The following is a 14,283-nucleotide window of genomic DNA, read 5'->3' on the forward strand; positions in this document are numbered from 1 at the left end:
GTTTGGTCGGCTCGTACTGTCGCGGCTGGGGCAGCAGTCGTGTAGTGAAATGAAAAGGACCCAAAATGCAGGCAGCTGACTGATGAAGAGTGTGACGTTTATTTACAAGGTGGGATAGTGGCAAGCAAGCAGTGAGGCATGACAAATAACTGAAGAAACCTAAACTGGGAGAACTACATAACAAACCTAAGAGCATACAAAAGGGGTGCGGGGCAGAGAGCCACAGGAACGAAACACCATGGAACACAGAGAAATGCAGACGAGCCAACAACGAACACAGACCGACACCCACTAAATATACACACACAAGGTAATTGGGTAATCACACACAGGAGGGAAGAACAGCTGATCCTAATACACATGATGACTGGAGGACACAAGCTGAACACAATGACAACAGACAGAGACCTTCAGAATAAAACAGGAAATCTAGAACACGAACCGGACACAAGGGGGGAGGACACAGAATACCAAAATCAGAATAACTAGAACAGAGGAAAATAATCATAAAACACAAAACGCTGGGTCAACGACCCAGCACCATGACACAAACTTATACACAGTACATTAGCACAATAACTGAAACCAGCCCACTGAATGAACAGTGGGCTGTGAGGTCAGTTCCTTGATCATTAATATGCAAATTGTCATGACCATTGATCAATGGCCATGAGTACCATTCACAGAGAGTTGGGGAATTCAAATTCAAATTCAAATTCAAATTTTATTTGTCACGTACACAGTCATACACAGTACGATATGTAGTGAAATGCTTGGACAACTGCTCGTGACCTAAAGAAAACAAAAAAGGAAAAGGCTATGAATAAGATAGGAAATAAATATGAAAAATTAAAAAGGGTAAATTTAACTAGGAAGGAATAAAATATAAATTAAGGTTAAAAATGAAATAACTGTACAACACAAATTAGAATGAAGGGTAAATTTAACTGGGAAAGAATAAGATAAAATATATAAATTAAAGTTGAAAATAAAATAACTGTACAACAAAATACACAATATAGAACTATATAAAAATGTATGAAGAAATATAAATAAATATATACACAATAACAGCAGCTGTACAAGTATTAACTGGAAATGAAGAATGTAGTGACCAGTGTTGTGCAATCCACATTATGTCCTGTGCAGTGCAAATATGCTTAAAGTGATTTAAGTGATGAAGTGAAAACAATGTCCAGAAAGTCCAGTGTGTGTGTAAGAACCATATGTGTGGGTCAGTACTGTGTGGTGGTGTGATTGAGAGACCGTATCGCCTGCGGGAAGAAGCTCCTCCTCAGTCTCTCTGTGTTGGTCTTCAGGGAGCGGAATCGCTTTCCTGACCTCAGCAGAGAGAACAGTCTGTTGTTGGGATGGCTGAGGTCCTTCACCATCTTCCTGGCCTTGGTCCAGCACCGCCTGCTGTAGATTGAGTGCAGGTCAGGGAGCTCGGAGCGGATGGTGCGCTCAGCTGACCGCACAACCCTCTGTAGAGCTCGTCTGTCCTGCATGGTGCTGTTCCCGAACCAGGTTAAGATGTTTCCCGCCAGGATGCTCTCTATGGTGCACGAGTAAAAGTTCCTGAGCACCTTGGAGGGCAGTTGGAAGTCTCTCAAGCGTCTGAGGTGGTAGAGACGCTGCAATGGCTGCAATCACAGCATTGTAAGATGCTGAAAGACGTACCCTTAGCTCCACTCCTTGATTCAGAGATTTCCCTTTTCATGTAAATGGCCTCCTTTACTCCGCGCTCAAACCAACATTCGTCCCTGTCCAGGATGTGTACATCCTCATCACTGAAAGAGTGTCCACTGGCCTGTAGGTGTAAACAGATTGCAGAGTCCTGGCTAGAGTTAGCTTTTCTGTGTTGTGCCATTCGCTTCCCCAGAGGTTTTTTGGTTTCCCCGATGTATAAATATCTGGGAAGGAACCTAAAGAAAGCTCCAGCTGATCCAGGAGAGAAGGACAACTACTAATTGAAAACCCTTAGTGATCCCATAGTGTCTGGAGTATCGGCACAGTTGAGGTGCATTTTTTCTAAACACAGCACATCTGTGGCTTTTAAACCCCAAAACACGCTGCACCAAAAATTGATCCACCCCAAGGATCGGGTCCCCCGACACAAACAGAGTAATATAGTGTATGAAGTGCCAGAAGGATTGCCAGGATTTATACATTGGGGAAACCAAACCAAACCAAACAACCTCTGGCTAAGCAGATTTAATGTTCCTATATTGCCACAGTGGGTCCTCCTGCTGCATGACAATTTCCAGCCTCATGTGGCAAGACTATGCAGATATTTCCTGGAGAATGAAGGAATCGATACCATTGACTTCCTGCTTCCTCTGGAATATTATGCTTTTGGTCCATCTGATGGCGCCAGATTGCACTTTAGACTATCCAGGAAGTCAGTGATGCCCTGCTCGAAATCTGGGAGGAATCCCTGAGGATATCATCCATTGTCTCATTAAGAGCATGACCAGACATTGGAAGGCACGAATACAAGTGTGTGGAAGCCATAGAGTTGTACTGAAATTTCTGCAGAATGATTTAGCCTGGAACATATTTTTTTTGTTTCACTTTCATTTTTGGCATGTCTTTGAATGCAGCCCTTTGTAGGTTGAACATTTTCATCAAATGATACGACATCCTTTTATTCTCAACACATCACCCAATATCTACATAGGAATGATTTTTTTCCCTCACTTAAAGTATTCCTTTAATTTGCTTGACCAGTTTACAATATACAGTATATAGGTAATCCGATCAGAAACAACAACAATAAGTAAATAAATAAATAAATATAGATAACAATTATACTTGAAATGTTGAAAGACAAGAGCTAAACATATTAAAAATGTGCGTCTTCATTTACTTGGGTTTGAGTTTTAAGTTATTCAAACACTCACAGTAAGGTTGAGTTTTAAGAGTATTTTTGTGATAGCAGCTTTGACCTGTAATGGTACAGAACAGAATGACGCTGTCAGGGTGAGGCCTGTACCATAAATGATAATTAAAAGTGACATGGCATCGAAATCAGCTGACCACGAAGACTGTCATGAAGCCCTTTGTCTCTGTGGCCGTGAGCTACTGTGCGTTACTGCTGATGGTTTTGAGCACATGGGCACTCGGAGAAAACACACGGAACATACTGACCAGACAAACGAAAATCAGACAACTAGAGAAGCAGACAGGCAGATAGAGAGATAGACAGGTCTCAGCGTCATAGCCCGGGGCTGGGGCACTGTACGGGGTTGACAGTGAACACACTGCCGCTTGCAGGATTCACTCGCTGCAGGACGAGGCGGGCGGAGGCATGGAAATCGTTGCATGCCACTGTCTCTTTTCACGTTAACGTTACCGCCACGGCATTGACCATACTGCTTTTGCTTGAAATGAAGCTCAGTTGGATTGTTGTGTAACCGCACAGAGAAAAGGAGGCCTTTCGCTATACTGGTGAGCGAGCTTTTTTTCCCTAGCTAGCGTTAGTCAGCTGTAGCTAGCAAGCTAACACACTCGGCGCTGATGATACAGCAGATAAGCCAGGCTGATACTGGCCGAAATAGCTCACCTCTCACAAACCTGTGCTTTATGTACAGCTATGGATGCTCATAACTAGGTTGTTACCCCCCGTTACACCCGCGCATGAAGATGTCACGTTTAGGTATTTTAACCTTTGGCTAACTGAGGGTCGTCAAGAAAGTTAGCTACAATCGCCGACAGTAGCAGCGGTCGATAGTTGTTTCTGTTTTGTTTTGTTTTGCCTCGTCTCAAAACTAACCACTAACATGTAGCTTGTGGTTTGACGCAAGCGCTAGCAGTGCTGCTAAGCTTACTGCCATTTCTGTTACTTTGACAGCCCTCTGCAGTGCTGTCACTTTGTGAAACTATTAGCTGCTGGTGATTATCATTGCAGAAAAACAGCCTTTCCAATCTGACACAAGAAACAAGTTACTAAACCGCTCGTCATTCAAGCCAGCGGTGTCACACCTAAGTATCATCCGGCGGGTAGCTGTTTGTCAACCTTAGAAGCTACAATAAAGCAGCGTTAACACGGCCGTTGCTCTATGTTAACGGTATCTGAACATCTAAGTGCTGTCTGCATGTTCACCACGATTACATGACCTGACACTGGTTATCTACACTACAGCAGAAAACTTTATAAAATTCACGTAACCCTTCACGTGTGTCTTAGTTAGCATACATTTCGAAGCTTTCTAATCTTAAAAATGTAAAGAAATGACCATGTAAATCAAATATAATGAAAAAATGCCATACTGCAATGGAATATACATTCCAGAATTGTAGCTTATTTAGTTTCTGATTCATGTTTCAACACAGATCAGCTGCAGCCTTTAAACCACAGAGATCTGAAGCAAATATTGATTATCTTGCCACATTGCTGGGAAACACTGGATCCTAGCCATTGTGGATGTTATGCTGACATGAACCAGGCCACTCCCTGACATCAGTGCCCCCCCCTGCAGACAACACAAAACTGCCCACGATGGGCTTGAGGAACATAATAACCAAAAGCTTTCTTTAAATTCCTCAGATCCCCATCTGTTCTAAAGCAGTATAGGATGCACTAGGCTGCTCAGTCCAAAAGACCAAGCCGCAAAACACGACCCAGCTACAGTAAGATGGAACCATGATGCAGTATAGTAGATGTTTGTATTGCTATTTAATTCTCGATTTCAGAATAATTGCAGCCCTAATTATAACAGAACACCTTTATAGTCTATTTGTCTGACCTTTTCCAGCTTTATACGCCCTCTAGAAGCCTTCGATCAAGTGATCATTTATGCAAGTCTAGAATGGTTCATAGAGGGGATCAGGCGTTTGTGGTTGTGGCGCCGAAAATGTGGAACGATCGACCTCTCCGCATTAGAAAGGCCCCAACTATCACTCTTTATAAATTTCATCTTAAAACATATTTTTTCTCTTTGGCTTTTGATACTGCATGAGAGTTACCAATTCTTTTTATCCTAATTTTCTTTTAATGTTCTTACCCGTTGTTGATGTTAATGTCACTATTTAATTATTACTTTGTACAGCACTTTGGTCAACTCTCTGTTGTTATTAAATGTGCTTTATAAATAAATAAATGGGAGATAGTGTTTCAAACATGTCAGGCTGACTTTATTCTCAAATGTACAACTAAACTTCACAAACAGCAGTAGTGATGAATGCAATCAATGTCCAATTTATTATTTTACAATGGGTCATATCAACACGACTGTTCTCTGATAGCTGTTCTATAAGAGGGTACATATATAAATTTAATCGAAACAGATTTAATGTTAACGTTTTGCCCACTCCGTGTTTTCAGGACTGATGGCTCCAGAGTAACATGCCATGGCTTTAATGATCCCCCCTGTGAAACTGAAATGGCTGGAGCACCTGAACAGCTCATGGATTACCGAGGACAGCGAGTCCATAGCCACACGGGAGGGAGTTTCTGTGCTCTACTCAAAGCTGCTGGCCAACAAAGAGGTTGTACTGCTGCCCCAGCAGGTGCTGTGTCTGAAGGGCCCCCAGCTCCCAGACTTTGAGCGCGAGTCCCTCTCTAGTGATGAGCAGGAGCACTACCTGGATGCTCTGCTCAGCAGCCAATTGGCGTTGGCCAAGATGGTGTGCTCCGATTCCCCGTTTGCTGCCGCTCTGCGGAAACGTGTGCTGGTGCTTCAACGCGTCTTCTACGCGCTTTCCAACAAGTATCATGACAAGGGCAAGGTTAAGCAGCACCAGCACTCACTGGAGAACAACTCGGGTTCGGCAGATTTGCACTCTGTCAGTGAGCGGCCACGGTCCAGCACTGACGCCCTCATTGAGATGGGTGTTCGCACTGGCCTGAGCCTTCTCTTTGCTCTGCTGCGCCAGAGCTGGATGATGCCTACTGCACCGAACCCAGGTGGAAATCCTGGGAGCAACATAAACTTGTGTAATGATGTCATTCACACAGCCATTGATGTTGTTAGCTCCCTGCCAGCACTCTCTCTTGCCAATGAGAGCAAGATCCCACCAATGGGACTGGACTGCCTGTCCCAGGTTACCACCTTTCTGAAGGGAGTGACAATGCCAAATTCTGGGGCAGATATTTTAGGGCGGCGGCTGGCCTCAGAACTACTACTGGGGTTGGCTTCACAGAGGGGTTCTCTGCGCTACTTGCTGGAGTGGATTGAGATGGCTTTGGCTGCGTCAGCTGTGGTCAGTACGATGGAGCAGAATAAGTTGCTACAGAACCAAGAAGGCCTCATTAGCTATGATTGTTTCATGAACATCCTCATGCAGATGAGGCGCTCTTTGGTAAGTAAATGTTAACAATGTACCTATTAATTTTTAGTATTATAAATCCAGTCAGAACTGGTAATATATGCATGTCATTCCTCATCTCTACAAGAAATGGTATTCTGCAACAGTTTGAGTGTTATTAAGTGCAGTGTCCATGCTTTGAAGCTTTGAGTGTTCTCATCATTGAATTGTCTTCTTCCAGGGTTCCTCAGCAGATCGTAGCCAGTGGCGAGAACCCACACGGACCTCTGATGGCTTGTGTTCATTATATGAGGCGGCACTCTGTCTTTTTGAAGAAGTAAGCAAGCACATTTTTTTCTTTTAAGAAATTGTATTATTGCGCCAAAAATAGCACCTTATAATGGCAGTAACTAAATTGTTTACTTTTGGTGTTGAGTTGGGTAGTTCTGTTCCACTCTGGCAAAAATATTCATATTTAATACTGAAATCCTGAGTGAAAAGAAAGCAACTGGACTTCAGGCTCCTCAACCTTCACTCACATCTTGTGTCAGGTGACCTCAAGTAGGCATGGAAATCAAGAACCGCAGCAGTTCAGTTCCTTGGAATTGTTCGTTTTCCCATTGATTGTGCTTTTTGGTCCTACTTGCACTTGTGCTACAATCAACTGATTTCAATTCGTGTGTCAGAGGAAGAAAATAGTGGCGCAGTCTATAGCTGGATATGGACATTACTTTAATTTTAATTGCAAAAAAGGACGAGAGCACGAAAGTATAGTGGATACTGCACCCAGGACAGAGGCGACTGCATAGCACAACTTCGGCTCTTTGCAAGCATCCGCACAGACAGAATGCTAATGCTAATGCTAAGCTCGCCAGGAACCCAGAGTGGTGTTCAAGCTGAGTAAATGTCAACACCCGCCCAGCAGTCAGACCCTGAACTTCAACAGGTAACAAAAGAAGTAATTATCAGCCAGGCTCAGATCCTCAGTTTCTGTCTGCTTATTTTTCTGCAGTAGAATCACTGTGGCAGTCGCTTTGAGCTGTTTTCATCTTTATTTGTGTTCATACCGAGAGAAAGATCACATGTGTGTCTTCATTAGAATGAGGATTTTTGTTGGTGTGTGGAACTGTAGCCTGTAGGTTTATGAATTACTTTCTCTGGTCGGTAATTAAGTAATGTACTGTATTACTTTTGAGAAAAGTAATGAGTAATGTATAATTCATTGTTTTGTTTTTTTGTTTTGTTTTTGAGTAACGACTCGAATGGTGATCACAGCAAAGAGGGGAAATATCTCAAAATATGCACAAACATTTAACCATACAGCACGCATTTACTTTGAACAAATGTAATATCTTTAAAATGTTGCTTAGAGATGTTGGTGACTCTCAGTGGGGCCAATGAGAACCTAATGTGAATCTAATGTGAAGTGATATTAATAATGCAATCAGAATCTATAAATTCAGTTCCCATTCCTACTCAACGGGTCACATGATAGGATGACTTTGAAAGCAGGGCTTCCATAGTGTCGTGTTAACTGCTTCACATGATATGAGAAGTTTCTAGACCGAGAGGAGACACAAACCCAGCCACAGGGTAGTGTCAGCTGGTGCACTCCTGATGCCACTCCCACTCCTGGGTTAGTGGGAGGGTTGTTCCAGGGAGAGCCTAAAATCTGTGCCAGATCTGATGTGGTGCCCCTCAAGCAGCCGAAAGTACTGCTAATGATTTTGTGGATTTATTGTAGTCAATATCATACAGTGAACACAACATGGGAGTCTTTTTATTGTACAGCAGAAATAAACATGTTTATAGCCTGGTGAAATAAAACAGCTTTGGTCTCTGTCACCCTTCTTCATAACAACTACCAACAACATACTCTGTTTATTAATTCATGAATCTGGATACCGGAGTGCTGCCACAGGAAGCTGTAGTTGTTTTGTAGCGCTGGTGCCTTTTGGAGTATTTTTAATGGAATTAAAATGCTTCTTGCTGACTTAGTTTTGGGGACTGAAATTCATGTACTGTTGATTAAGTGAATTTCTTACAGTTAACTAGCACAGAGCTGTGCCATATTACCAAAATCTTATATCCCGATATAAGTGGTTTCTTGTCCCGATAGCAATATATATATTAAAAAAAAGCCTGTACATCGATTGCAGAGGGTTCAGTCTCTCATGAAGAAATGATCCTTTATTAAATGGCATACCATGGACCAAAACCTCTTCTAACGTTTGACTCTGTGGTTTATTTTGAGAAGCTGACGGCTCTTTTTTGCTGCTTATTCGATATATCATCATCAGATATATTTCGTCTTATCGCACAGCCCTAAACTAGCAGCTGTATGTCTGTGTTTATGGCTGCATCTTCCACTACAGCAGCTAGCACTCCACTTTATCAAAGATGGTAACTTGTAGCTCCAAAGCACTTAACATACCAATTACTGAAGTGCTGATGGTGACGTCACTGTGACTGAAAGCAGGCTGCTGGTGCATTGGATTTGTAACTGAGAGTATTAACTGTAAAACAGAATGCACAACAATATTTTTATCACTGTATTGTTTTGATTTAACCAAATTCTAACACAACTAATTGTGAAAGTTTACTTAGCGAAAGAAATGAGTCATGCTCTTGATAGAAACACAATGCCAAGAGGTCAAGTGACACAGAGCTCTGATGAACTACCAGGAAAACTAAATCTCTGATGGACCCTTATTTAAGGAGAAAAATCTGGTACTTAAAAGCATTGTTGCCATATTTTCTACTATACCATTAAGCAACAAAAGCTGACTATTTAATACAGTTTGGGTATTTTGTAACCGTTCGGCTGGATTACTGTGATTCTCTTTATTTTGGGGTGAGTCGATCTTCTGTTTTTCGACTGCAGTTAGTCCAGAATGCTGCTGCACGCCTTTTAACTGGCACTCGTAGATACGAGCATATCACCCCAGTTTTATATTCACTTCATTGGCTGCCCGTGCATTTTAGGATCCATTTTAAGCTGCTTTTATTTGTTTTTAAATGTTTGTCCAATGCTGCCCCTCTGTACCTCTCTGAGCTTCTTCATCCATACATACCTTCACGGTCCCTCAGGTCGGCAGACCAGCTCCTCCTGAGCGTGCCCAGGACTAATCGTGAGCTCAGAGGGGATCGGGCGTTTGCTGTGGCAGCACCAAAATTGTGGAATGAGTTGCCTTTACATGTTAGACAGGCACCTTCCTTATCTGTTTTTAAATCACGTCTTAAAACATATTTATTTACCTTGGCTTTCAGCACAGCAGGACTTGTTGATGTCTCTTAATATGTTTCTTATTAATTATATTATTTTTAATTTTAAGATATTTTACATGTAATTTAAACTGTTTCCTCTCTGTTTTATATTTGTAGCACTTTGGTCAACATTGTTGGATGTAAAGTGCGTTATAAATAAAGATGCTATGCTATTTTTAAATTAAAAGTGATCTGGCAATACAACTGGAAACGTTAAACTTAAGCTTAACACATTTCTGTGTTTGCAAGTTAGTTCAAAACTGCCTTTCATTTCTTCCTTTTGGTGCTGAGATGTCAACAGCAGACCAGTAACCACCATCACCGGGTTGGTTAGTTGCAGATAATTGACTTGCATTAGTTTATGTTAGCGAATAAGCGAAAGAACAGATAACTCACTGGAAAACAGGGAACAAAACTGTGTGGCTGTAGCTCGAGAGTAGAGCAGATCATCTGTGGTTCAATCCCTAGGTGCTCTGGCCTTCATGGCAAATATCTTTAGGCAACATACTAACATGAGTTGTTTTCCGTTCTTCGTGAAAGTTGGATAGAAAGCACTTGCATAGAAAACAGTGCTTGTGTGAATCGGTGAAGCTCCGTAAAGCGGTTTGAGTGTTCAGATAGAGTAGAAAATTGCTTTATAAGAACTGCTAATGGTGATGTCACTGTGACTGAAAGCCGTGCTGCAGCCAAGCAAAGCATGGGTTACTTGTGGACGTACCTTCAACTGACCAATAGAAGCAAAGCAGGAGGGAACAGGAGAAAAATTCAAAGATCAAAACAAGTATAAAAAGCACAGACAGTGGTTGCAGAGGACAGGGTTTATTGTTTTTAACACTCAGGTCTTTGTATGTTATAACTTCGCTCTTCTCCACGGCTGGCTGATGGACCAGCAAAAGCTGAAGTGGTTCAGAGACCAATTATACCATGTACAACTGGGAGTTACACCCTGAGGCAGCAAAAGTACATTTTTGTGTGTCTGGGCTTTATGCCAGACTGTTAGAAGCAGTTGAGCTAGCTTAAAATCAGTGGACAAAAGCGCTAACTGGTAGTAGCTAGCTCAACTCAGCAGAGGTGTTCTTATTGAAGTGAACAGCATATGAACTTGGGTTGCAAGACAGACCTCAAATATGTCATTACAGATCATCTGCCTTAAAGCCAGGGGGCGTGGGGGGACAGTATCCCGTACTACATATGTTTTACCGACAGAATCAACTGAAAGGGGAAGTGGCACAAGTTATGAAGTTGATGTACGTACGAGGAATTCCTGTGAGCGTAAAGCTCAGGCTTTGCTCTCAACGTTTGAAAGGGAGAGCCCATGAGAAGAAAGGACTATTATTGTTAGCTGTGAATCATCTAAATAACAATAATAATAATAAAAGTAAAGCTTACTCTAGAAGAGTTTCAGCATAAAGCTATGCAGCTGGAAATAAGTATCATGGCTCCTCTTTTTGTTTTCTCCCAGGTATGTCGAATGGCATCGGACTACTCTCGCACTTGTGTTAGCCCGGACAGCATACAGACTGGCGAGACACCTGTGGTGTCGGAAACCTGTGAAGTGTATGTGTGGGGCAGCAACAGCAGCCACCAGCTAGTGGAGGGAACACAAGAGAAGATACTGCAGCCCAAGCTGGCTTCGAGTTTCGCAGATGCACAAACAGTAAGAGCAAACCTTTCTACTGTAAAACTTCATAATTCTTCAACTCTGTTCTTTGTAGAAAATTAAGAAACCTATCATCAGCTTCAAATGGCAAACTGGATGTTGTCTTTTAAAGAGGCATTACTTTTACTGATCACAAAAATGGTTCGATGTAAGATTTCACTGGTTTTCTCACAGAGATTAAAACTGTATTTGTTATTGAGACAGGGACGGTACTTTAGAGATGATGGAGTGAACATGATTCTGATTTTACTTCCAACTTGGCTTGTTTATGTTTTGGGAAACAAATGACTGAAACATGAGAAGCTTGTAGAACTCTGAGACCCGGTTTCTTTTTGTTTGTGTTCTAATTTTTTTTATTCTGATTATAGTTTTACTGAGTTTAATATTATAATTAATTTCATATTGTAATATTTCCCAACAAGACTTAACTGGGCAGGCTGCCCAGTTACGTGACATTTAAATTATAATTTATTTTCATCTGACTGAGAGAAAAACACAATCTATGAGTGTACAATCTCTCGTTTTGGAAGTTCAGTTGCTGTTAGCCTGGTAGTTCTGGTCCTCAGTGTGACTCAGCTGTCTCCAGTCTCACAGAGACTCCAGTGCCAACATCTTGGACTGCAGCTTTTAGCAGCAGGCTATGTTAGACTCCACTGTGAGTTCAACGGCCACGCAGCTCTGATGCAGCAGAGCAGGAGCAGAGCAAGTTCAAACACGAAACAACAGTTTGTTGCAGTTTCCCCGTCTCTCTAATCTAAGAATCTCTGAGATCCTGCAGTGGTATATCACAAGAACGGTGGTAAAGACCAGTCAGCTGTTCCGCACTGCATGTGCCAAGTAACAAAAATCGAAAATGTGGTGTCACTTTTGGCACGAGATGCTGTTTGCGATGGAGCGATGGCAGATTGAAACTGTTACTGTCTGTTTAGAGAAGGTTGGCTTAAACTGAAGCATGACTGATGGGTAGTGCCTTGTCATATTTTCCAGCATCAAACCGTAGCACTCACTAACTCGCTCAGTAACAGTTGCAGAATGGTGTTGAGTAAGCCTGCAGCCTTTCACCACAGAGGCAAAACTTCTTCGCTATTCTCTTCAGATTGAGGCAGGCCAGTACTGCACCTTTGTGATCTCCTCGGATGGGTCTGTGCGGGCCTGCGGGAAGGGCAGTTATGGCCGTCTAGGCCTCGGAGACTCCAACAACCAGTCGACCCTCAAAAAGTTGACCTTTGAACCCCACCGTGCCATCAAAAAGGTGTCATCATCCAAGGGATCAGACGGCCACACACTGGCCTTCACCACAGAGGGTGAGGTGTTCAGCTGGGGAGACGGTGATTATGGCAAACTGGGCCATGGGAACAGCTCAACACAGAAGTACCCAAAACTTATCCAGGGGCCACTGCAGGGGAAGGTAGGATGTATACACTTTCACTCATGTAGTACAATAAAGCAGCAGTGAAATCTAGACGGTCCAAATATGATGTGTCTATTTTCTCCACTTCTAGAAACTGTAAAATTCATACAGAGTCCTGTGCTAGTAGATGACGATTTAACAGTTCTCGTGGTGAATTATCTTGTTGGTGTTCTCCTGTACCACATAGAAAACACACAGTCTTTTGAGTGTTTCCTGGCATCGGCAAACATTACAATGCGTTTGTATGCTTTGTCAGGTGGTGGTGTGTGTGTCTGCTGGCTACAGACACAGTGCTGCAGTCAGTGAAGATGGAGAGCTGTACACATGGGGAGAAGGAGACTTTGGAAGATTAGGTATGTTGTCGAGCTACAGTCCATTCATTTCCACCTTTTCTGTGAAGTAATGTGCAGATCCATCCAGTTTTCTGAGCATCAAAATATCCGTGCAGATGATTACTCTCTGTTTCAGTTGGTATATTTTCTAAATGACAGACGATGGGCGTCACGGGAGTGCAGGGTTATCTGCTGCTTTTCATTTGTGTTGCAGAATTTCCATTTGTAAATAGCCTGACCCTTTTTATTATGTGTGAATGCAGGTCACGGTGACAGCAACAGCCGCAACATTCCTACCCTGGTCAAAGACATCAGCAATGTTGGAGAGGTGTCATGCGGAAGCTCCCACACTATTGCTCTGTCAAAGGATGGACGCACTGTCTGGTCATTTGGGGGAGGGGACAATGGTGTGTACCTTCATTTGTCAAATAGACTTCAGAACTAAGGGTATAAATGTGGACATCTGCATTGGCACTTCTGTGGGACAAATAATGCCAAAGGTCAGAGAATGGCCAGTTGAATGGATGCTTTGGGCTGATAGGAATGCAATATTCATTCAAATAACCAGTCAGTACAACCAGGGTCTGCAGAAGAGCTTGACTGCACAACTTGCTAAACATTGAGTCAGATTGTCTACAGCAACTGGACAAAGATAGGTTCAGAATAACACAAACGTACAGAGTGATCCTGCCTTGTACCAGTCATTTAAGCTGAAGGTGGTGGTTTAATTATGTGGGGGATATTTTTTGGCACACTTTGGGCCCTACAGTACCAACTGAGAATGCTACTGTTAGGTGTCCATTTCTTTATTACCACAGTTTACCCATTTTTCTCATGACTGCTACATGAAGGATGATGTACTACATCGCAAAGCACAGGTCATCTCACCCTGGTTTCTCAAACACAACAGTGACTTCACTGATCTCAGATCTTAAACCAGTAGAGCAACTTTGGGATGTTGTGGAACAGAAAATTCGCATTAAGGATGTTTTGCTGACAAATCTGCAGTAAATCCATGATGTTTGCTGTAACTAATGAAGTGGCCAGTATGTGTAAACTGCAAATAAGTTCATTTAAGAATGTTCATTCTGTGTCTTGCAGGGAAACTGGGTCATGGCGATACTAATCGAGTCTACAAACCAAAAGTAGTGGAGGCCCTGCAGGGCATGTTCATCAGAAAAGTGTGTGCAGGAAGCCAGTCATCTCTTGCATTAACTTCTACAGGACAGGTAGGACATGATTTGTGTTTCCGCTAACCAAGAGTTATAAAAAGTCTGCAATACAGTAATCTTAGTTTTAAGCATTAAAATATCTGTAAAATTATTTTGATCGATCTTAAAATTATAAAGTCAATCATTATAGAA

General features: G+C 42.3%; 1 protein-coding gene across 8 annotated transcripts in view; it reads left to right on the forward strand.

The window, feature by feature from the left end:
* Positions 1-3,095: 3,095 nt before the first annotated feature.
* herc1 (HECT and RLD domain containing E3 ubiquitin protein ligase family member 1) overlaps positions 3,096-14,283 on the forward strand; it is a 94,505-nt gene continuing 83,317 nt past the window's right edge. For all 8 annotated transcript variants that reach the window (XM_086296126.1, XM_086296174.1, XM_086296154.1 and 5 more), the window contains exons 1-8: positions 3,096-3,450; positions 5,327-6,303; positions 6,491-6,586; positions 10,979-11,173; positions 12,273-12,584; positions 12,844-12,940; positions 13,183-13,326; positions 14,021-14,148. In XM_086296126.1, the coding sequence (XP_086152252.1) occupies positions 5,353-6,303; positions 6,491-6,586; positions 10,979-11,173; positions 12,273-12,584; positions 12,844-12,940; positions 13,183-13,326; positions 14,021-14,148 (1,923 nt within the window). In that variant the 5' untranslated portion in view covers positions 3,096-3,450; positions 5,327-5,352. The remainder of the gene's footprint in view (positions 3,451-5,326; positions 6,304-6,490; positions 6,587-10,978; positions 11,174-12,272; positions 12,585-12,843; positions 12,941-13,182; positions 13,327-14,020; positions 14,149-14,283) is intronic.

Source organism: Aulonocara sp. 'chitande type north' Nkhata Bay, linkage group LG1 (assembly GCF_057382095.1).
Source record: "Aulonocara sp. 'chitande type north' Nkhata Bay isolate Kocher_YH1m ecotype deep benthic linkage group LG1, A_spYH_male_GT1.1, whole genome shotgun sequence".
In the NCBI taxonomy this organism is placed as follows: Eukaryota; Metazoa; Chordata; class Actinopteri; order Cichliformes; family Cichlidae; genus Aulonocara; species Aulonocara sp. 'chitande type north' Nkhata Bay.